The following is a 25,224-nucleotide window of genomic DNA, read 5'->3' as shown; positions in this document are numbered from 1 at the left end:
CTCTCTGTAGTGCCCAAATATAAGGGCTAGTATAAAACTATATGCACACATACATATATATATATACACACATAGATAGATACTTTGGGAAAGTTGGCATCCAAAGATTATAATCCAACAAATTACACTTGCTGCTTGGTAGTGACTCTCACCATAATGAGAGAGCCATCCTTGATTTAGTGCACAAAGATCTCTTATCTATCCTAAGGAATTTGGTTTCTATTCCCCGCTTAGAGATCAAGCACTTTCCTAGTTACGCCTTCGGGCTACACTAATAGGCTATGCTAATTAACTGCTAGTAGACACCTAATGTGTATTGGTTCTTTTGTAGTATGAAATATTTCCTTGTAAGGCAGGGGTGGGGAACGTCAGGCCCGGGGGCCGTATAAGGCCCGCGAAATCATTTGGTCTGGCCCTTCATGGGTCCTGGCAGATCTCTAGCCCAGAAGGATGCTGCCCTGCCTGAATCTCTTGGGCCCAGCTGGGGACAGCAGAGCTCAAAAGTGAGTCACTCTATGTGGCAGACACTCGGAGCCGTCTCTGGTCGTGCCTTTTGGCTAAATGTTTGACCAAATATAGCAGGCTAATTTTTAAGTTGATAATTCTGTATGGCCCGCGAATGACGTTATAAATATCCAAATGGCCCTTGGCGGAAAAAAGGTTCCCCACCCCTGTTGTAAGGTAATGTACTGTCCCCCGATCCTAAGGTATAAAGGATCTATCCCTTGCTTTGTTCCCTTGTGGGTAACCTTGCGTTTTGAACTTGTGGTTAGCCCACCCAGCTCTGTTGTTTGGCTAAATAAAAGATCTGCTCTTCAACTTAACCTCCTCCTTGTTGTCTGTTTCATTGGGCTCTATAAGACAACCGGGCACTTCATCTCAGCCTAGTCTACTTCACAGCGAGGAAAAATAGAGGAGAATGATGTATACTCCTTTGGGTCTCCGTTGGGGAAAAAGGTGGGGTATAAATGAAGCAAATAAAAAATAAAAGCTGACCACTGTGGGTGTGGGGAGCAGATACAAGGTGGGTTGGTTGGTTGGATGGGAAGGAGAGAAGGACCCAGCGAGAGGGGAGTAGGTGCTTCCAGGAGGAGGGAAAGAGGGAATAGTATGGGCAGGGGAATGCAGGGGGAAATGAGGTGTCCCTAGCAAGTCTTCACAGAACATCCACTTTATTGAAATTCTTCAGTGTGGTGCAAGAAAAAATAGCATGAGAATGGAGCAACAGTCTGATCTAGCAGCCTCTTGCATTAATATCTGGGACCATGTTTCATAAGCACTGAATGATGCCTGCGTCACATATGCCGAGCTTTGCTGGCTTTAAACATCTTATTGGAACGTAAATTATATGGAGGCCTGTTTACTACACGAAGTCTTAGTTATCGCTTCACGCTCACTGGAGTTTAGGCTACTACTTAAAATGATAGTTAGTCAGGGAACAGTTTCTGATAAGCACTGCATTTACTCCTAATGGTGTGAATTAAATTACAAAGTAGTGAAAATTGGACGTCTCCAGGCTCCAACACTTGCCCCCCCCCCATTACCCATTGACACATGTTGCTGGTTTGCAAACTGCTTTTGTATATGTATCTGGAGCAAATAGCTTTGTTTTTTTCTTCTGTCATCAGACAATGAGACTATCTTCCCTGACAATAGAACAACATAAGTTTGCACCAAATAAGGCAACTTAAAGCAAAAGAAAGATATCAGTTTTATAAAAAAATAATTTGTGTGCACCAGACCTTTTCAGAAACCGTATCTGCTTGTTCCGTAATTAATCCAAGTTTGGCATTTTCCTTTAAGTTTTCTCACTGGTCCTCCCTCTGTGGTTTAATATTCTTATCTTCCTTAAGTGCCTGATGTTCTCTTGCAAATCTTGGTTGCAGCTCTATTAAATTTGTGCATGGAGATTAGTGGTAAGAATATGTTTGTTTGCTGGATCATAGCTTTTTAAAACAAACAAAATGCTTAACTTCATATAATTCTTCTCAAATGTTTCACATTTTCTAGCTTCTTTGTTTTCCATTAGGCATGGCCATATGTAGAGAAAAGATGACAGACTTAAAATGTACAAGCCGAACAGTACTCTCTTGACTGTTTTCTTTTCTTTTATAGGCAGCTGTAGAACCTGACCTGAAAAATAACCGGCTGTTAGATGACCTGGTAAAAACCTTTAATTCTGCAAGGTATTTCACTATTTTGAGAATATGAGAGTGAGAAGTGCAGCTGTCACTTGTTTTTCATTTGGAACAGGATAAAAGTTTTTACTCAGCTAAATTGGCTAGGCTTTAAAACCTCAAACTTGCGTACAACCGGAGTGGATGTGTTGAATAGGACGCAGGAAATGTGTTGGGTAGTCTTTAAATAATTAAGTAAGCAGTGGGGTCCCACAAGGATCAGTATTGGGGTTCGTACCTACTTAATTTGTTCACAAATGATCTGGAGCTAGGGGTGAGTAGTGTAGTGGCCAAGTCTGCTGATGACAAAGAATTATTCAGGGTGGTGAAAATCAACGTTGACTGTGAAGAGCTCCAGGAGGATCTCTCTAAACTGGGTGAGTGGGCAACAGTGTGGCAAATAAAGTTCAGTGTTGGTAAGTGTAAAGTGATGCACGCTGGAACAAAAAATCCAAGCTTTAAGTATAGGCTAAGAGGACTCAACTTGCTGAGAGTGAGAGGGGAAAAAGAACTTGGGGTCATAGTAGATAGCTGAATGAAAGTGTCAACCCAGTGTGCGGCAGTGGTGAAAAAGGCAAACCCTATGTCAGGGATTATTAGCAAAGGGATTCCTAATGTTCTGATATTATACTGCCCCAGTATAGATCTATGGTCTTACTTCATTTGGAATAATGGGTACAATTCTGGTCACCATATCTGTAAAAGGACATCGCTGAGCTGGGAAAAGTACAAAAGAGGGCAACCAAGATGATTAAGGGGTTGGAGCACCTTCCCTGTGAGGAAAGGCTGAAGAGTCTGGGACTGCCCAGTTTAGAAAAGAGACGGCTAAGGGGGAACATGATCGAGGTTTATAAAATTATGCACAGGGTGGCGAGATCTGACAAAGAGAACCTTTTCTACCTCACCTAAAATACTAGGGCATTCCGTGAAGCTAATAGGCAGAAGATTCAGGACGGACAAAAGGAAATACTTCTTTACACAGCAAGTGATTAAAATGTGGAATTCGCTGCCAGAGGATGCAGTGATGGCTGCAGGCATAGACAGCTTTAAAAAGGGATTGGACAGTTTCATGGAGGATAGGTCTATCAGTGGCTATTAGCCCTGGTGACTAAAGGGCACCTTCACGTTCAGGGGCAGTCAACCTCTGAATCCCAGTGCCAGGAGGCAACATCAGAGGAAGGCCTCAGTGTTTATGTCCTGTGGTTGGACCTCCAGAGGAACTTGTCGGCTACTGTGTGAGTCAGGATGCTGGACTAGATGGACTGCTGGTCATATGTTTTTAAATGTGTCACTATTATTAGTCAAGTGTGCCTAAGCACCTAGACATGATGCTGCTCACTACTGAGTCTGACCATTGGTCTAACACGGTCAGATCTGCAGCAGTTCTTTAGGGTTTCAAGTCAAGGTCTTTCATCTCTCCTACTTGTTCCTTTTAACTGGGAATGTCAGGGATTGAACCTGGGATGTTGTACACGTAAAGCAAGGTCTTTACCGCTGAGCTGTGCCTCTCTAAGTCTTTCATTTGCAGTTTGCACACAGGTGCACACACACCTGTGTATAAAGGACAAGGTAAAAGAGTGTTTATTTATTCTCTATGGCTTTCTGCTAAGGAGCTAGCTTCCTTTTAGTATTTACTTATAGTATTTTATTTATTTGTGCATTTTCAATGCTGCTTTTCTCCCTGAAGAGACCCAAAGCAGCTTACAAAAATTTCTGAAATAATTAAAACTATTCCTTAAACAAGCCGGCAAACCCCCCCCCCCCAAACACATCCTGGGTGGGTCCTCCTTTACTGGGTTGGCTTTCTCTTCTGTTCCAAGGTCTCTTTTCCTAAGGCTGGATAATCTGGAGCTGCTTGATGGAACTGCATTAGGTAGGGTTGCCAGGTCCCTCTTCGCCACCAGCGGGAGGTTTTTGGGGTGGAGCCTGAGAAGGGTGGGGTTTGGGGAGGGGAGGGACTTCAATGCCATAGAGTCCAATTGCCAGAGCGGCTGTTTTCTCCAGGGGAACATAATTCTATTGGTTGGAGATCAGTTGTAATAGCAGGAGATCTTCAGCTAGTACCTGGAGGTTATTCAGCACATGTACCAATTTGTTAGTACCTGGAGGTTGGCAACCCTATGCATAAGGGAGAGGCTCCTTTCTCAGAAGGAATTCAGTAGCTCTCGAGATAACTCTTGTGTGCCAGGGCCTGCCAATGCCTCTCTAACTTCCCTCCAGTCTTGCTGACCTCACCATAGACAGGGGGCATAGGACAGAGAAAAATGAACAGAAGTGAGTCAGACGCGTTATTTAGCGGTACAGTGGCAGAACAGCAGTGAAGATTGGGCTGTTTGCAGTAAATTTCATTGCAGAGTTGAATTACTCTGAATGTTGATGTTTTTTCTTCCTGTTCAGGTGGGCCTGAAGCAGACAAGTTCCAGTGTTATTACTGGGGCATGATGGCATCCTTTGGATATTGTAGTGACCAAACTGCCTGTTATAAAGATGTTAGGTTTCATTTGCAGCTGAACTGCAATAATTCTTGTCATTTATATTGTGGGCTGACTGGATGAATCCTTTCTGCAATTGTTATCTGTTCCAATATCTCTGAGGTTGGTAGCTCAGCGTCATCAGTTGAAGCATGAGTTGACTGAGGCTAGTCTTTAACTGTTAACTAGCTGACTTGTGAAGGTTTATTGATAAGGGCGTGGGAACCGCTATTGTAGTGCTTTTTCTCTGAGGAACACAGGGTATCTCAGCAGAGTGCAGAGCCCTCTGTTCCAGTATGGTCGTCTGTAACTTGGCAGTAGGAGGAAACATGGACTTGTCTTCAGCCATGTTGAGAAAAAGGGCTTGAAAGACCATTCTGTTCTCTAGCAGGGGCTGGCTTGCTGCAACAATCAATATTACAAGAAAAACTTTGGAAGTATGTGCAGTTTGCTTTTATACATGCAAATGGACTCATTGTTGCAGCCATTTTCAAATTATTTTGTGGTCTAAAATATGCATTTCATGCAGTTTCCTTAAACTGTTTTCCACTTAAAAAACAAAACAGCTTGTGCAGCCTTGAGCAGAGGGCTCATATGGGAAGGGTTTGCTTAACATTGTTCCATTTGGGCTGCTCAAAATCTCTTTCTTCAAGGTTGCTTTTCTCCCTGTGGAGAAGATAGGAAGACCTGTACCTTTTGCCCTGTAAGGTGGAAGCAGCTGGCTGTGTTTAATGGTCAGCAGAAAAACTGTGGACAGGAAAAGAATTAGGCAATTCGTCTCCACTTGTCCCTGCTCCTTTCCCCAGTTGCATCCTCCTATGGTTTTGTTTTTTTAAAACAACCACAATTTAATAAGGATGTAGACAAGCTGGAACGTGTCCAGAGGAGGGCAACAAAGTTGGTGAGGGGTCTGGAGACCGAGTCCTATGAAGAAAGGTTGAAGGAGCTGTGTATGTTTAGCCTTGAGAGGAGACGACTGAGAGGTGATATGATAATCATCTTCATGTATTTGAAGGGCTGTCATATAGAGGATGGTGCCGAGTTGTTTTCTGTTGCTCCAGAAGGTTGGACCAGAACTAACGGGTTGAAATTAAATCAAAAGAGTTTCCAGCTAAACATTAGGAAGAACTTTCTAACAGAGTGGAGGTGGTGGGCTCTCCTTCACTGGAGGTTTTTAAGCAGAGGCTAGATGGCCATCTGTCAGCAATGCTGATTTTATGACCTTAGGCAGATCTTGAGAGGGAGGGCAGGGAGGTTTGCATCAGTGTTTGGCTCTTAGGGCCCTTTCTTGCATGCCCATGGTAGTGTCGCTCGCCACTTTAAGCTCAGGAAGCAATTTTCCTCCAGGCCAGATTGGCCAGAGATCCTGGAGGGTTTTTTTTTTGCCATCTTCTGGGCATGGAGTAGGGGTCACTGGGTGTGTGTGTGGGATCTTCTAGAGTTTATGGGAGAATAAGCATGATGAATGCATATCTTAGATCTCTGTAGAAGGAGGAGTGCAGCAGAACGTGCCCAACTGTTTCAATTTCCCCACTTGCACAAGGGCATGCATCTCTCACAAAAGAGAGATTGGAATGGCCAGAGTGAACGCTTTCCTATATTTGGGTATAAATAAATTTGTTGGCACAAACTTCTTATTCCTAAAAAGATGGCATTTTGCAACAAGACTTGAATGGTGTTGAAGTTCAATATCCCAAATCCTTTGCTTAATTTCAAATTTAGCTTTTAAATAACCAAGAACTATTAAGATGCTAGGAGAATATCCAGTAGAATAGATTGTAATTTCTCTGAAAGGGTCCTTTTCCATTTTGACTGAAAAGTGTCTGTTACTGTCAGAGGTGCAAGACCAACATAAAATGCATTCACTTATTACTGGGCATACAAAATTGGACTATTTGGCTTATTTATGGAATAAAAGAAATTCTAAAGTTTGTACAAGAAAAGCATGGCAAATAGACCTAATACTTGAGATAATAGCTAACTGCTGCAACCTGTGCTACCTTAATATATGTATTTTAAGTTTTGCCATGTGAGATGCAGGAAAAAATAAAACTTGAAGCCAGAAAACAACTCTGAAGAAGACAAAATAGTGTATTATTTAGACAGAAACACTCTCATACAGTCACAGCCTTGCCGGAAAATGGCAGGATATAAATAAAATAAATAGGTAGGAACTTCAGCATATTTGGATATCAAATTAAATCTTATAACAATGTAAACACTGAAAATTTTAATTATGAATTATCATTGAAAATAATATAGCATGTTAACAGTTGCCAAAATTATTCACATTTAACCTCCAAAAGTGCTGCATGTTGAGAAGTGATTATTAAGAGAGTTTAAAAAAATCTTTCTGTGCGTGAACATTCTTTGTCTGCAACAGAATGGCTGCTAAACCCATTGTAGGATTACAGCAGGAATTGCTTTATTAACAAAAAAGTGATAGTAATCGGACATTTCCTGCCGGTTGGAAAATTGAATGTGTTACTATTGACTGGCTTTGCCTTTTGCTCCTCAAATATAATTTCTTTACTGGATGACTCACAGTCCTGTGTCTCAGTGCTTTTATTAAACTTTTGACCTTTCTGTTCAGAACAAAGTGTTCTTTAAAAATATATGCATGGCTATAACATTGATTCTTGAAAATATGTAGAGGTTGCAACTCGTTTGGGGCTATACCTTCCTCCTTCTTGGGAATTCCTTGGGGGAAAATTCAACCCATGTTACACCATTATAAGAAATTAATAATGTGTACTTCAGATAACCACGTTGTCAAAGGACCACAGAGACTCACTTATTCTTGGACGTAGTTTACGAATTGTGTTGTTTTTACAAATTTGTCATTTGCAATGTTCACCTCATGTAACAGTGGGTGTTTTATATGTAAGATTATGTCTCAGAGAAAGGCTGTATTTTGAATATTTTCTTGCATCAGTGGGTTTGATCCAATGGTAGACTTCCGCTAATAAAGCAGTTTCCGAGGGTATCCGTCATGGTCTGTAGTAGAACAGCTAGTGCTGTAGACCAACAAGATTTTTGGTCTGTAAGGTGCTAATAGAGTTGAATCTAACTAATAAAGCAGGGGATATTTGCTGAATCCTTCCTTTCACTGCAGATCCCCTGTCCTCAAGGAGCAGCGAAATGGGAGAGGTGAGTTAGTCCCATTCTGGTGATGGAAATCGCTTCCTCTGGATCCAACCCATTATGTTGCTGCACATGTTCTACGTTCTACCTTCTATCAGTTTTTGGTACCATTGCCCTCTCTTGTGCCATTAAAAATGACTATCCCCACTATTCTTTTGGGCCCCCTCATATCTAAGGCATTTCCTTGTAAACATCTCCAAAGTATGTTATTTGCCCCCCAGCTTCAGCAAACAGTTTCCATCTTCTAAATAACAGGTCTTATAGAGCAAAACAGAATACTAACGTACGGTAGTTCTCTTTCCCCTCCCCTCCACAGAATTGTTTTGATTGCTAAATGTGAAAAACTACTTTTGACCTGAAAAACTACTTTTGACCTGACAAGTTACACCATTGCTTTTCTAAGCAATGTGGAGCAGAAGGGAAGCCTGGTAAATCATAACATGATTACATTGTAGCAATGCAGACAAAGCACAATCCAAAAGCTGTGTAATTGTCTTGGAAGTCAGATTACTCGAGGCATTTTCATTGCAGGGAGCCTTCCCTGAAATATTTTAATATCATAAAAACCTGTCTGGAATTCCGAAACATGAAGTGGCTGCATGTCAGTCCAAGAAATGACACCTTCTTTAGCAGTGAAACAGGTGTACTTAACAGGTACTTAAACATTGAAAAGATACTTCAGAGTTGAACTTTGTTTATTCTACGCAGTTATTTTTCATTCTTGAACCATGAGAGCAAGATATATTTATTATAGGACTAAGAGCTGCTTCTCATGTTCCTTTTAATGGCACAGAATCCAGGTGTATTTTGAGGAGATGCAGCTTTTGAAATGGAATCTTTCGAAATGGAAAATACTGTGTTATAGTGCTCTGTAAAGCCTGTCTCTGTTCTTCAAAGTAACTTTAGGCAGCCCTTTGTGCAGTGTTGGCATATAATCACAATTCAAGCCATCACCTTTTCCTTAGTCTGCTGCAACTCTGCACTTATGTCCCAAGTACATAAAAGCTGTTTTGCTTATTTATTATTAACTTCCAGCAAAAATAATTAGCTTATTATTAGCTTCCAGCAAAAATAATTCATTTTCTGTATTTTTATTCCACCCTTCCTTCAAAGGACTCAGGGCGGTAGACATCAGCAGTTTAGGTGGTGTGTGTGTGACTGGGATAATATTGATACAAGTGATTTTGTGAATAATATATAATAAATTTAATACAAACACAAAATTAATATAAACAACTTGTATGTAGCCCTGTTCTAGCCCCTATGTATCTGTGCTGAACATGCCAAATAATCATAAAAACACAAAATTACAACAGTGTGACAATATACCCAAACAATATCACAGCTCAGACCATACGAGTTTCGGCTGTGAAACCTTCAGTGGTTCGAATAATACAATTCTATGCCATTTTGAAAGTGCATGAATGTATAAGAAAATTGCAATCCTTAGACTGAGAAAGCTGACATTTGTAAATGATAAAGTCTAAAATTTGTTTTATGTATATTTCATCCAGAGTTGCCTCTGAGTTGTACTGAGTTGGAGCATTAGTCTGTCATGGTTATTGTTGTCTCCTCTGGCTGGCAGCAGCTCTCTAGGATCTCAGAAGGAGGTTTTTGACATCACCTGCTACCTGATCCCTCTAAATGGAGATGCTGGGGATTGAACCTAGGACCTTCTGCATGCAGAGCAGATGCACTGCCTCTGGACTGCTGCCCTTCCTGTGCCATTCTGTGGCAGAAACCAGATCGTGAAGGAAACGATGAGGTGCATGTAGAATCCTTAGACTGGATGCTGCAGGTACTCCCGCATGCACTGATGCTTTCTTTCAGTGAAAGCATAGGCTCTGAGCCTCGTGCATCAGTGGAAGTTTCCTCGCTCCAGAGGAAAGTGCCATTGCTAGTGGAACTGATCCACAGGACCTTGACCTGTCTTTGTTTTTTTGAAAACACCTATCCTAAGAAAGTCTCTATTTTTTTAAATAAATAGGTGACCAAGCTACCCTGAAATTTACAGTACCTATTCTGACTCAAGTAATGCTAGCTATTCGTCACTGAGAATTATTAAGCACAAACAAATTTATTAAATTTGTGGGCTGTAAAACATTTCCTTGAAGGTTTTTTAAAAAACAAAACAAAACAAAGGCTTTTGCTGCATTATTGAAACCTCGTCTGCATTTCATGTTTGGCAGCCTCTCCCTTTGGGTGCTTCAGCTGCACACATTCCTTGAGATGAAGCAAAGCTGCAACTTGTTATGGCGAGTTTGTTTTTTTAACACTGCTTTCCAATAGTTGTTGGCGCTGGCTAGCATTGCTGAAGAGTGTCAGCTTTGCTTTAGATGGGGGATATGCTTCAACACAATGTGTCTTGGTTTAAATTGCGGAAAGGATCTTTCATTCTGCCTGTACATTTTTGTCAGAAATTCAGCCTCCCATAAAGAAGGTAAATATAAAGAACCTCCTTGTAGTTGTTTCTGTTAAAATATTTTAGATACTTGAAACTGACAGACTTACGCGGCAAACCTGTGCAGAGTTCCTTCAGTCTAAGCCCTTTAAAATCAGGTTAAGAGTTACTTTACTTTTACTGTTATTATGGTCATTGACCAGGTTAAGAGTAATTCTTTGTGGGATTAATATGTCAGTCATGCTTGCCTTTGCTGGTCTTTTGGGCAAAAATTCAGGTTCTGTGTACTTTCTGAAAAACGGAGTCCTTAAAACTTGGAATGCATGTCTGCTGAGGGCCCGTCTAGATGTGACTGCATCCCAAGTCTATCCCGAGATCGCTACCTGTTTGAGAGCCAAACTTGGACAATTTAAACATGTTGCAAGGGCCTGATCCTGATCAGGCTCTCAGCAAGGTGGGACCAGGGGCTCTAGTTTCCCCTCCCATGCCTTTTCAAGTGCCAAAACCACCATGGGGGGTGGTGGCCATTGGGCATTTGAAAAGGCACCCGGGGTGTGTGTATGTGACAAGAGCCCCTGGTCCCGACACGCTGCGGCATTTTAAAATAACTTGCATTAGGCTTTAAAATGGTGGCAGTGTCCCCAAATCGGACACAGAACTGCTGTCTGGTTGTGCCCTAAGGATCCCCCAGTTACAAGAATCCTCCTAATAAAGGAAAATTGTATTTCTCTTTATCGAAACAGCAGGATTCAAGTGATCCCCCCCCCCCCCCAATTAGGACACTTCCAGTGCGATCCTGAGAACACTTTTCTGGGAGTAAGCTCCATTGAATAAACCTGAGTAGGATTCTGAGTAGATCTGTTTAGTATTTATTAGCTAGAAAGTCAACTGAAAATAAGAGAGGGAGGAAAAGAGTCTCTGTCTGAGCATGGGAATAAACTTTGACTTTAAGCTATTTTTCAAAGTGTGAGATTGCCTAAGTAATAGCTTAAAGTCATCATCTGAACTAGCCCGACACTTTTGACCAAAAGCTGATAATTTGTAATACCACCTTCTAGAAGTTCCAAATAATCACCAATCCTGAAAGAACCTCTGGTAGACCTGGCTATTGAATAACTTGTTTTGCACCAGTTGTTTGCTGTTTGGGGAAGGTGATTTGATACTGGTTCATGGTACTGAAAGCTGTAGGGTTCTGGTCCACCAGGGGAAAATTCCTTCTCTGACCAGTTTTTTTGGTTCAAATTTGATTTGACTGCCCAATTCTAACACATTGCTTATGCTATGAAACTGCCTTATATGAAATTTGATCTATCAAGGTCAGTGTTGTTTACTATGCTTGGCAGTGGCTATCCAGGGGCTTTCCCTGACCTGGATGGCCCAGGCTATTCCAATCTTGTCAGATCTTGGATGCTAAGCAGGGTCAGCCCTGGTTACTACTTGGAAAGGAGACCACCATGGAAGCCTAGGGTTGCTATGTGGAGGCAGGGAATTCTAAACCATGTCTGTTTGTCTCTTGCCTGAAACCCTATGGGTCTCCATAAGATGGCTGCAACTTGACAGCAGTTAACCACCTCCAACCAGTGTCTCAGGCAGAGGTCTTTCATATCACCTGTTACATGATCCATAATTTAAATGGCGATGCCTAAGATTGAACCTGGGATCTTCTGCATGTAAGCAGATAGCTTTTCTCCACAGTTCCTTCACATGTCAATTGACCAGGATTTCTAAACACATGGTGGAGGCCTTACTGCATGTGTGTTCCCCTGAATAGTTATCTTGATCCAGTTTATATAATCTTCCTGCCTTGTAAATTATATATAATAGTGCAAATTAAGGATATAGATATACACATACAGTGCTCACTTTTATATGTTTACTTGTTCCAGCAGTGAGTTAGGTTGCACCATCAGATAGGATTCCTAGTCAGGTTGAATGACCTTTGAGCTTAAGCATTTACGAAGTCTTAGGAAAGGATCAAGGTAGAATAAGCCAACTAAGGGAAAAATTGAATCAATTTCTCTTTCTTTTTAAGCTTCTAGGGCAATCTCTTTTAGGTATGAATCAGAGACGTCCGGGGTTCCTTGGGCTAAGATACTGGGAAAGCAGGGAGAAAAAGAGGGATTCCTGGGACTCGACCAGCGAGGCGGGAGGGGAGCGTGGTCAGGCTGCACAAAACCCAAACCAACAGAGTGATAGCAAGTATGCAAGGGGAAGACCTAAGGTAAAGTATGGACTAAGGAGACCCCAGTTATACTCTTTTCCTGGGGGTGGGTTGATGAGATTACCCCTTCATGGTTCCCGTTGTGAAACAAAAGGTGACAATAACACTAATGGTTAGCTGCCGGGGTGGGGCAAAAGGGCAATTGAGACAAACTATTCTTCTCCTACTGATTTGCGCAATTCCGGGAGGACCGGGAGTCGTTTGTAGATGGGATTAACAAGCTGGAACAAAGACGCGTGCAGCTGGGTCCGGGGCGGGTCGCTTTGCATAGCCGGGGGAGCAATCCTCCATTACTGCTATCTCGATGCTTTCCGATGGGCCATCATTTATGCAGATGTTGTGGGGAGGGGGGGATTGGCGACGATTACGTGCTTGACAATTCCTTGCGAAATGGCTTCTGCTGGAACGGGTGCACAGGAAAATGGATTCCCTCTGGTTCACAGGAGGGGTTGACCTGGCCGGGGTTCCTTGGCTGCCTGTTTCGCGGGACGGGATAGGAGCCCTTTCAGTGGCGATTCAGGCTGGCTGTCATGTCTGGAAAGGTAGTGTCACGCATCTGTTGGGGTTGCCATGACCAGTCTGGGAGACTGGCAACTCGTTTGCTTACACCACGTGGTTTCTTCTTCTTCTTCTTCTTAAGTACATTCTTATTTGACAAGTGAATTTTTAATTTCTACATCTTGAATATTTTACTTCGTGCTTTGTGCCTAAGTTGTCTTAGTGGCAGATTATTTGCAAGCATTTCATTAGATTTTGTTCTTACTATATCTACTGTTGCAAGGAACAAGTAGTGCTGTCTGTACCCAATTTGGTATTGGCCTATAATCCTTAACTTCTCTTGATTTCTTTAATGGATCAACATAAATCTTGTGAGGCAGGGGAGTAGGATAATCTAGTCCTGTGTGACCTGAAGGGCAGTCAATTTCCCAAAAGAACAAAATCAATGAATGCCCAGTACCGTGTCCTCAGCTAACCCAGTGTTCAGAGAATACAGTATAGAAAAGCCTTTAGTCTCAGGGCTTGATTACACCATGTATTTAGAATGCTATATTGGGTATCATGTGAGAACCAGCGTTAGGTAGATAGTAATACCAACATACAATAAAAAGGGAAGCTGCCACCTACATAGTGTCATCCTTGACTGTATGAAGTGTTTATAATATTTGATAGGTCAAATAACAGATGATCAGTTGACCTCCTGATTTGTGGAGAATTCCTTTTTGGGGTATATTTTTGCGTGTGTATGAGAAAGAGGCAGAAATTTGGGCTAGGTGTCATCTGGAATGCTTTGAACCCTGTTTCTGGGAATTTGTTTTATATTAACGTTGTAATAATATTAAAACATTTTTAATTGTATCTTGCCCTCCCCTCGCCAGGCTCAGGGCGGCTACAACACAATTTAAATATACAATTAAAAATACTATGGAACATCAAACTACAAAAGTTAAAACATTCTTGCTTGCTGAATTTTAAAATTTTCCTCAGCTGTGCAAAAATAGGGTGGTTTTTTTTTAGAGAGAAATCAATTTATGGTCAGCAAGTTAATTTACCTTCACAGAGGATTACTGTCGCTCTAAAGCCAGCATGGTTAGAATGTTGGGCTAGGATATGGGAGACCCAGGTTCAAATCCCCACTCTGCCATGGAATGTTGCTGGGCAACCTTGGGTCAGTCAGTTCTTCTCAATGGTTGTGAGGATAAAATGGAGTCCGTGTGAATGGTATAAGCTGCTTTAGGTCTGCATTGAGGAGAAAAGTGTGGTATAAATTTAAAAAGAGACAGATGTCTGAAGCTGTTTTCAGCTCTCTTTTCTGTGATGTTCATAGAAAATGCTGGAGATTCGTACGAGCAAGTAGTTCTTGTGGCCTTCACCCTTTTGCTTCTTTGACATTATCAAGCTATGCGGAGGCTGGTCTTAGCCATTAACATGAATTTTGGCTCCCCTGACATGTTCTTTCCCATTGTGTTTGGGCTGTGTACTCAAGATAAGGTTTAACACTTTGCAGTTTTGCTTTACAAAAGCTGTATATTTGGAAAAAGTTGTGTCTGCTACTAATCCTTTCCCCAGCTGTATATTAATGATTCCAGGTTGCCTCATATCCACTAAGATTAAAGGGCTTTATATTATTCAAACACACAAGGTTGGGATGAAGTACATAGATGGTCATATATTTTATGAAGTAATAAAGGGATGAATATGGTGGAACTGTGGGGCTGATTTGTGTTTTAAGGTTAAAATAAATGCTTTCGGTTTCAATTGATCATTGACAAATGTGACATTTACTGTACCACCCTGATCATCTTTGGATTTCTGGTCAAGTTCTTCAGTGAAAGAAGAGCTGCTTTCTCTTTTTTTCCTGTCACAACTGCAGATGTGAGCACGGTTCTGTGTTGTTGATAGTGTTTTTGTTTAGGATGTTTACAGTTCTGAATTTAAATATAAATGAGGATTTTTTGTGGGGTGTTATAACTTTAAATGATTATTAGCTGAAGCATACACGTCTTGGGACATCATTGTTGATGATAATGGTTTTCTCTATCCTTCCAGTTTCCTAGGTTTGTGGGGATGAATGAAAATTTTATTTTAATGAAATCCTGGTTGGGCAGTAATTGTCATCATACTCTGTAGTAGCCAGGTTTGATGAATCATTGAAACCCGTTTCATTGAAGCCTGTTGTAGACATACTTTGCCAAGAACTTAAAACACATGTATTTCTACAAGTGACAAAGATTCTCCCCCCTGAAATATTTCCTACCCCCCCAGTGATTTGGAAGTGGCTCAGTGCCCCCTTCCCAGTACTTGGATTTTTTTAGCAACATTCCACAGTGAGTCTCTTTGTGGCCCTAATCAGCTGCTCTTCAGTACTCTTTTTTTGGTGTGTGTGTTCTGATTGGGTACCTTCATCCTGTCAACTGTAACATCACTAAATAGTCTACATCCAGACTTCATGACAAACCTGTGTCTGTTTGGGATGAGCCCAAATATGACTTGTCGTTCTTGTGCATGCCTTACGCCCCCTCCCCATTCCCCCCAACACAATTAAAGTATTTTTGGTCTGGAAGCCTGGAGTCTAACTTCAATCTTCTGTGTTGTCTTAGCACAGGCACCTGAGCAAACTGGAGTTTGTTTTCTAGATATGTAACATTTCTGGAAATTTTGAAACCCTGGGAAAAACTGAGGACCAATTTAAATATATGCAATACTTACTTATTCAACTGAACTTTACTTGTTTTAACAAGTCCTAGGGGGGAAAACAGAAAAAAAATCTGCGTTTTTCTGTGTTTTCCCCAGGGCATTTACATCTCTGCTACTTCCAGAGTTGACATGGATTAAACCAAGGTTTAGAGTCCTGGTTTGTGGGAAGGAAGCAAACTCTGCTTTGCCCAGGTACTTGAATTTGATCACCACAGCAAAGTGGAGTTTGATTGAAGGTTTCCGAAACCAGGAAGACTCTCATTTGCACTCTGCATCCAAGAGGAGAGTATGACCATGGTCAGCAGCCGTGTACATGTCTGAAATGAACAAACACAGGTTTGTTTGTGATGTCTAAATGCAGCTATAGTCAAAAGATATTGTTATGAAATGGTGTTGCTGAAGTCTAACAGTGTCGTTTGCCCCCATGATTTGGCACTGCAGTAGTTATGCTGGGTGGGATTCTATGGTGCTTGTGGAATAATACTTTCCCACTATCCCCTTTCCAGAAAATCCTTCTGTGTTTCTAAAATCCTGCTTCTGGGGTCAGTGATCCCTCAGGAACAGCAAAGAGGATCAGCAAGAGGGCTGCAGTAGAAGTGGGGAATTGGCAGAAATCTCACACAAGCTAAAACATGGGGTTCAACTCAGTATCTCTCATAGGGTCAACCTGATAGAAACAGAAGGAAAAACAAGCAACATTTAGGGCTTATATGGTGCCCCTGGCTAAGATGATCTTACAAAGTGATTTTGAGGACTCCACAAAAATCCATACCTCAAGACAGTATGATTGAGGTTGTTTATTCATCCTTGAACCTTTTGATATCTTCTCTGATCATTGGGTTTTATGTACGTAAGGAAGTGCCGTCAAGTTGCAACCAACTTAAAACTTTTTTATTTGCACCTTCTCTACTAAGTTGGCCCCATATGGCATGTTGTCCTGCTTTGCTGCCTGGTGTTATGGTGAGCTAAAAAGGACAGTATTGAAAATATGCCCATGACTTTTCCTTATGCTTTTCCTGTTGGGTTTACTCTGGGATATGGTTACAAGTACCCAGTGTATGGCCACTAGATGTCACCACTTAGCTAAGTGTAGCTGCTATACTGGATAAAAGAATGAGGATTAGAAAAATCCATTAAAAACTTTTTAAAAATTATCTGTTGGTATTAAATGACATGGTTTTGGTGGTTCTTCATGGTATTTGTTTCTGGAGAGAACGTATGTATTCTCAATGAGAAGATGAATGTGCAGGCTATTGCAGCTCTCGCTTTGTGCCAATTGTTCATCGGTGTGTGGTGATGTCATCATCCTGGATGTGAGATATCTCTTGGGGAATGCTAGTGAGTTCTTTGGAGGGTCTGTGTCTTGGCCCTGCTATGGTTGGTGACGTTCGTCACCAAAGGTACATGAAACACCATTGTCTGGTTGCTCTTTAGCCATATAGGCAGGAACTGGGCTTGAAGATACTGGGATGAAATTGCCCATTCTTAGCCTAAACTTGACCATGTTCTAACAATTTCCGTTCAAGCAAGCAAACCCTTTTAGCGCCCCCCCTCTAAGTGTCTGCAGCTTCTTGTATTGCATCTTATAGTATGGTTAAAAAAACATAGCTGTTGGAGATGCAATCTGTGCCATTCATTTTTAAAGAACGGGCTTATTTGCCTTAGGTTATGCTAGTTCCTGATGTTCAGGAAGTGAATAAAAAGTGTTTGTGATTACATTATATATACTTGCAGTATCATCACGATAATGTCATTTCTATAAAGTTATAAGTATAACTTAATAGAAAGGTATTCTCCACATGATACACAAACATAGACACACAAGAGGAAGAAGTGGTTCAGTTTTAGAACCACTGTCTACAAGAATGTTTGTTCATTTATTTATGACATTTTTATCTGCCTCTACCTACTTAAGACTCAAAGGGTTGAATCTGCTGGGAGAGTTCATGCTGGTGGAACAACTGTTAAATAATTTGAAGAGGCCATAGTCTGTAGCACAAATGTACCTTGTTGCTGGTTCTATGTTCCCTTTCGAAAGATGATGAAGAGAAGACTGTGGGAGAAGCACGGTATCTGCCACTGACCCAATTCTGTGTTTGTTCCTAGACAACGATTATTCCAGGCAGTTTTGGATTCTCCATCAGTGTCTCCTCCAGCACTTTTAACAAAGAAGGTTGTTGACAAAGACCACAATTTGAGTTCTTCACGTGACTTTGCTTTAGGACAGGAACTCCCGAGTAACTTCTTAGTCAAAGAACAGACCCCTAGAAGACCATTCAAGACCTTTGTAAGGGAAAGTAAAAAGATCAAAGTGAAGGAGGAAGAGGACCCCTATGGTTTTGAAGAAGGCCATACGATGCTTAGTGAAGGAGCATCGAGTGCAAGTCCTAAGGAAGGTACAAGACAACCTGAAACACCCTCCACTTCTGCAACAAAAGTTGTTGCAAAGGGTAAGCTCTATAGTTTATTTTTGCCATGCATATCAGTTTCTCATTCTGATTTTCAGCTATGCTTAAAATGGGTTGTCTTGTGAGACACCTGCCTCAGCTATGTGTCTTCTGCAACAGCCAGCGATTTCTTAGTGATTGGTTTGTATATGTCAGCTGTTGTAATGTGGGATCCTGATCAACAAACCTCTAAATGAGGAAGCACTTATCAGTGTTTATTTTTGTCATTTGTTTTGACCACTTTTAAATAGTGCTCAGCTGTTGGATGAAATAATGCTCCTATTGATGTGGAAAATATCAAATAAATGATTCAAAGAAGAAATGTGCACGGGGTGTGCATTTGGTAAAGCTGGAAAAGGCCTAACCGGTATTTTTCACTTTTCCCCCCAAAGCCTTTTTAAACTGTAGCCAATAATCCCAATCCCAAAAAAGATGAAAATATTCAGGGAGTTTTCTGGGATCATTTTGGGATCACCGGCTACAGCAGTAGAAAGGGAAGAAAGAAACCCCTTTTAAAAGAAAACTCCTCTCTTTGGCACATTTGTGCCGAATGCCACAGCGCTTTAAAATTTAAACCCCCCCTCCCTTCTGTTCCATTATAGCCTATGGGGAATCTTTCTGGTGTTTTTTTTGGGGGGGACTGTTTTTTAAATTGTATGTGTATAAACTGCCATCAAGTCACAGCTGACTAATGGTGACCCAAGCAAGGGGCTTACAAGGCATGTGAGAAGCAGAGGTGATTTGCCAGTGCCTTCCTCTGCACAGCCTTCCTTGGTGGTCTCCCTTCCAAGTACTGACCGTGCTTTGCAGCCGAGAGCTGACATTTTTTAAGATAGAGGCCCCAAATTTGCAGCATAGCTGCGGGTGACTCCTTACAAGAACCGCAAATTTGGTAAAGATTGGGTCAGGGGTTACAATTTTATGAGCCTCCATTTTTCCTCTTTTGGGGCCCATAAAACTGGACCCCCTGGCCCAATCTTTACCAAATTTGGGGTTTCTTGTAAGGAGAGTCACCTGCAGCTATGCTGCAAATTTGGTGCCTCTACCTTCGAGCCCTGGAAAAATTCCCCATAGGCTATAATGGAGCTGAATTCTTTTCAGATTCCTGGAAAAAACCCATACCAGTATGGGGATTCAAGAATATTTGGGAATCCTGAAAATTTTGGGGTCCAATATGCGCAAATCCACATTTTCCCGATTTTTTTGTTTGTTTTGCACACCCTTAGAAATGTGTGTAATAAAATAATTTCGGTCGTGCTTAAATTCTTGGTGGGTTTGAAATCCTGTTTTCTTTTAGATCCTCAGCAAAGGCAATACAATACTCACACAGTGATTGCAGCTAGGAAGATTTTGCTGTATTTGTTCATTCAGTTTAGCAGTTTAATTTTTAAAATTGACTTTGAAAGTTGCAATTCAGGTCTCTTTTATTTAAAAAAAACAAAACTTTCAGAACTCCATGCTGTGCTTTCAAAGTTGCCAGCATCGAAATGACCTTGGTATTCGTGATGCACAGATTTTGTTCCAATAGATTATATGTAGTCACTATCACAAAGAGGGAGCGTTTTCCTGACTGCATGTTCTATATTAGTCATAGCCAGCCCTAGATTAGAAATAACAGGCTAAGGTGAATACTGACAAGGTTTTGGAGGGGTGGTGCTTAATATGACAAATTCAGTAAACAGCTTGGGAATTTTATTAGATTCAGCTTTGTTCTAATCCAAGCCTTCTTGTCCAAAGAAGTTTTTGAAGGCAATCAAACTGAATTGAGACAATCTGCTATAATGTAAATTTAGGAAGATTCCCCAGTTTCCCCATAATAACTGATCTCAGCATCTCTTGAAGGAACTCAGCAGGTTTCCCCGTCCCATTTTATGCCACTTAGGCCTAAATGCCCTAACTGCTACAGCCATGTTAACAGCAGCTCCTTGCTCTTCTTCTCAGACTTCAGCAAGAGGCAGATGGCCTTTCCTCCAACCATTCTCTCTTGATTAGCAGTATCAGCCTCTGTGTACTCTTCGCCACAGTTGAAAGGTCATTGTAATGCCGTTATGTAAAGGGCGTTCTTTCAACGGCATTTAGGGCAGAAATTGGCTCCCTAACTAGATTTTGCTGAGCTGGCCATGCCGATGCATGCATCCATTGCTACAAGGCTGGACTGCTGCAATGTGCTCTGTATGGAGCTGCCTTTATCCAGGTTTCACTTGGCACAGAACACAGCCGCTCATTTACGAATTAGAGCTCAGAGGTGTGATCATGTAAACTTAATTTTATGTCATCCACACTGGCCTCTTATTTGCTTCTGGGTTCAATTCCAGGTGTTGGTTTATAACCTGCAACGTCCTATGTGGCCTGGGACCCAACATACCTGAAGAGCTCTCACTCCCAGCATGAGCCCATGCATTAACTTTGATCTTCCCCAAGCTTTCACTTGAGTGTCCCATCCCTAAAGTACGTTCCTTCTTGGCCATGGCACTTGTTCTTCCCATATGTCAGCACAGTTCTGGAAGCATCGTAAAACCTTCTTGTTCAAAGAGGCTTTGGGGAGCATGGAAACTGAACTGAGACCATGTTGATGTCATTGCGGGCATGCAGCAGAGGTGGAATTAGGTTCAGTTTTCTAACTTTGGTGTTTAATAATGTTCTAAGTTGTTTTGTGCAGTGTGGTTTACGCCTGCACTTTTAAACCACTTTGAGCTCGTGTTTGATGGTGGGAAAAACAGGGTATAGCTATTTTAGTTAAATAAATAAATGGAGTTCATGCTGGAAGAAATCTCCGAGAATTGTGCATTTCCTTTTGCACAAGCCCAGACTTGACAAAACAAACCGTGAATGTATTTGGTGTTGCTTTACTTTTATTAAAGTCACAGGCCTTCGGCCAGGTCATACTGATGTGTATGTGTGTTCAAAATTTCCCAGTGGAGTGTCCAGTCTGTGGGGTTCCTGTTCAAGAACTGCTTATCAACAAACATCTTGATAGCTGCTTGACCAGTGATGAGAAGAAAGAGAGTCTTCGAAGGTGAGAGAGTGGAATGGGTGGGCTTCATGTTGCTGTTGCCCATTTTCTGTAGCAGGTTGGAGCTTTGTGCCTGAGTTAACAAAGCAAACAGTTTTCGTTTGCCTGTTTTATCCTGTGAAGACAGTCTTTAGATACAGAAGAATCTTGACAAGCATCTTCTAAAAGAGGAAAAATCCCGTATCCCCAAGAAAACTCCTTGGCACTTACTTTATTCAACAACATTCAGTTACAAGAGTAAACTGGATAATTTTGCTGGGTTTGAGTATGCAGGGAAAGAGAATCTTGTGCTAAAACTGTGTCTTGATTTCAGTTCGACACTAGTTTACTTTGATATCACCCCTCCCCGCTTTAAAAAAATGCCTTTTGGAAAGTGTGCAAAGTTGGGATATTGAACAAAAACACAGGCTGGAATGAAATGATTTTGGCCGTTTGGCTGAGATGGTTCTAGAACTGATATCTTGCCATAGGAAGTGTTTTGCCAGGGTTTGTCGAGGTCTGCACAATCACAGATGGAGTGTGCACGGGAAAGTGTTGTTTACCTTGCCTCACAGCGCAAGAGTTAGAAGGCTGCCAATGAAATGTAATAGGCAGCCGACTCTGGGTAAAAAAAACATCAAGGATATATATATATTTTAATAAGATGTGCAAGTGGTCTGCGGAGGTTGTTGCTAGGGAACGTTATCAATGGTATTCCTTGCAAATTGCTGAGAGTGCCTGGGGCAGAACGGTGATTCATAAATGTTATAAGGAATAAATAAATAAAAGCTCTGAAAAGATTAGATGAGTTCATGGAGGACAAGAGGCCTCGGCCCCCATTAATCAAGATAGCTGGGGGACATAGCCACAGGTACTGGTGACTATTCCACGTGACTGTAAGATGTGGGAGGAGTGATTATAGGGATGGATCCCTTTTAATATTGTTTTCTAGTGACAAATGTAGAATTCTGATACAGGTTTGGAAACAGTGTCAAAGTAGACGGAAAATAACATGGTTCACTAAAGCTCTCAGGAGACACGTGTATGTGCTTTCTGGGCCGCCTTTAAAAGCCTTGGTTTCACCAAGGTGAGTTTCTTCCCCTGTGAATTGTCTAAAAAAAATTACATCAAAATTTGAGCTGTGGCTTACCAGAACCCAGTGTTTGGGTTGCAGGTATCCTTGTTCCATCTCTGTACCAATACATGGAAACTCAAAGATGGGGCAGCTGTTTCCCCTTGCCAGTTGTGGGACTTGGAGGTGAGGTAGCTGACTTGCTTTGTTTTCTGTATGTGCTCCATGCCATCTTTCATCCTCCATCAGAGATGTATGTTTTATGTGAATCAAAAGCTCTCTCCGATAGGCCTGTTATATATGGCTCGCAAATGGGAAATTGACTGGCCACAATGCACAGAGTTATCCATCCAGGCCAGGAACATACCTGAACAACTGGTAAAGGGCAGACCACCTGTGGCTTGCATCAGTGTGGTGGCCCATATATAAAAAAAATGGTTTTCCAGTTGAGTGTGTATTGTATGCAACATGCCCAATAGCTACAACTGTGATTGTACAATTGAGAGCTAAGGCTATGATGGCAAAATTCTCCATATATCTTTCCTCTCCACCCTGCACAATTGTAAAAGAGGATGTGGATTGTTGGGTTATAGTGGCAAAAATAATTCTAAATACCTTGTGTCTTAACATGGGTAAGATAATAATCATTTCTGAAATGGGAGGTTCATGACCCAAGCAGTAGAAATGAAGATAGTAGTGGTACTGATATCAGGCTGGCTCTTGATACAGTTTTATTGAAACCAGCCTGCATTCCATTGCTTTCTAAGACTAAAGGGCATACAAGTTGGACTGATCTAATATGAACTTTGACTTTAATGATTTTTAAAAATTTTCTTTATTGATTGCCATTCTCAAGAGGATTTACAAAACTGCCCATAATGATGGAGGTAGTTTGTGCTGCTTCTGTAATTGCTGTTCAGTGAGTTTCTCCTTATTTGATTTTTCCTTCCTTATGAATGAATGAAATCACAGGTTTCAATCATTTTTAACATTATCTGGAGTACAAAATATCACAGGATTATCAAATCTGTTAGCTTGTCTTTTGTCACAGACAAAAGATAAATGTTTGCAAGTAGTCATTTTTTCATAGATGTGTTGCCATATAGCTTTGAAACGAGTGCAATATTTTCTTATTTTGACAGCTTTTTGAACATTAGTTGTTTTTTGTTATTATGTGGACACATAAGGAATTATGTGGCTGGAACTTGCTTTCCCTGTGGGCATTTTAGATGTACAGATATTTTGTGTAATATGGTTTATTTTTTGTGTAATATGGTTGTTGTTTTTTTATCTGGGCTTCATGCCGTTTAGGAGAAACTTTGAGAAGCTACTGTGTGATATTAAGCATGACTTGGCAACATATTTTATTTCGGAAGCATATTCACCTTGTCTCTGTGGAATGTGGTTTGTTCTTGGTTTCATAAAGAGAATTGGAGACATACAGTTGAGAGGAATGAGTTGTATTTCATTGGGGCAAGTGTTTATGATTCCACATCTATATAAACCTTGTATTGTATGCATGATTGTTCTTGTTGGCAGCTCCCTGTGCATGGAATTATGTGTGGAATCGGTCATCTTGCTTTAATATTCACTTTAAACAAAGAGCCCCATGGTGCAAAGTGGTAAGCTGCAGTACTGCAGTCAAAAGCTCTGCTCACGACCTGAGTTCGATCCCGACGGAAGTCAGTTTCAGGTAGTCGGCTCAAGGTTGACTCAGCCTTCCATCCTTCCGAGGTTGGTAAAATGAGTACCCAGCTTGCTGGGGGTAGACTGGGGAAGGCACTGGCAAACCACCCTGTAAACATAGTCTGCCTAGTAAATGTTGGGATGTGATGTCACCCCATGGGTCAGGAATGACCCGGTGCTTGCACAGGGGACTACCTTTACCTCCCTTTCTCTGTTCCTCTAATCCTTTTTCTTGAGCTCAGTTTCAACGCATGCGAAATCATGCTCAATCTTTCATTCTTTCCTTTTCCCAGTTGGGATCTATTATTTCCCAATAGGAGCTCAAAATATGGTTTGGCTCTAAACTATGGTAAGCTTAAAGGATGGGTTCAAAATATTGTCGAAGGCTTTCACGGTCAGAGTTCATTGGTTCTTGTAGGTTATCCGGGCTGTGTGACCGTGGTCTTGGTATTTTCTTTCCTGACGTTTCGCCAGCAGCTGTGGCAGTCATCTTCAGAGGAGTAACACTGAAGGACAGTGTCTCTCAGTGTCAAGTGTGCAGGAAGAGTAATATATAGTCAGAAAGGGGTTGGGTTTGAGCTGAATCATTGTCCTGCAAAAAGTATCAAAGGTAATGTGCTAATCATTGTCCTGTAAGTATCAAGATAATGTGGTAATGAGGGTGTGGAATGTTAATCTGGAAACTGGTTCATAGATCCGTCTTGCAAGGTCCTTTAATGTTTTGATAATCAAGTTTACATCGGGACCACACAACGCAGCATACAAACAAGGATAAAAGAACATGAAAGATACTGCAGACTTGGCCAACCTGAGAAATCAGCAGTGGCTGAACATGGACCGACCCAAACAGGACATAGGGTCTTATTCCAAGACACTGAGATACTGGACAATTCTACCAACTATTTTGTCAGATTGCACCGAGAAGCCATTGAAATTCATAAACATCAGCACAACTTTAACAGAAAAGAAGAGAGTTTAAGAATGAATAAGGCTTGGTTTCCTGTCCTCAAAATATCCAGACTAACAAAGACTACAGTCCGCAATAGCCATGTGGATTAGCTTTAGATTTCACATGTTAACAGATCACTTCAGGATACAATGGTTCCAGATTAACATACCACACCCTCATTAGCACATTATCTTGATATTTACAGGACAATGATTAGCACATTACCTTTGATACTTTTTGCAGGACAATGATTCAGCTCAAACCCAACCCTTTTCTGACTATATATTACTCTTCCTACACACTTGACACTGAGAGACACTGTCCTTCAGTGTTACTCCTCTGAAGATGCCGGCCACAGCTGCTGGCGAAACGTCAGGAAAGAAAATACCAAGACCACGGTTACACAGCCCGGATAAGAACCAATTAAAGGATGGGGTTGGCATGAGGCCTTAATTCATTAATAGTTGTT

At 41.3% G+C, this 25,224-nt stretch overlaps 1 protein-coding gene across 1 annotated transcript in view; it reads left to right on the top strand.

The window, feature by feature from the left end:
- RAD18 (RAD18 E3 ubiquitin protein ligase) overlaps positions 1–25,224 on the top strand; it is a 153,127-nt gene that overhangs the window by 20,582 nt on the left and 107,321 nt on the right. Inside the window, exons 4-6 of the mRNA XM_056863880.1 lie at positions 2,116–2,186; positions 17,716–18,059; positions 20,973–21,072. Of these exons, the coding sequence (XP_056719858.1) occupies positions 2,116–2,186; positions 17,716–18,059; positions 20,973–21,072 (515 nt within the window). The remainder of the gene's footprint in view (positions 1–2,115; positions 2,187–17,715; positions 18,060–20,972; positions 21,073–25,224) is intronic.

The sequence above is a fragment of the Euleptes europaea genome, chromosome 1, assembly GCF_029931775.1.
Source record: "Euleptes europaea isolate rEulEur1 chromosome 1, rEulEur1.hap1, whole genome shotgun sequence".
Lineage (NCBI taxonomy): Eukaryota > Metazoa > Chordata > Lepidosauria > Squamata > Sphaerodactylidae > Euleptes > Euleptes europaea.
This window is presented reverse-complemented; position numbering and strand designations above follow the sequence as displayed.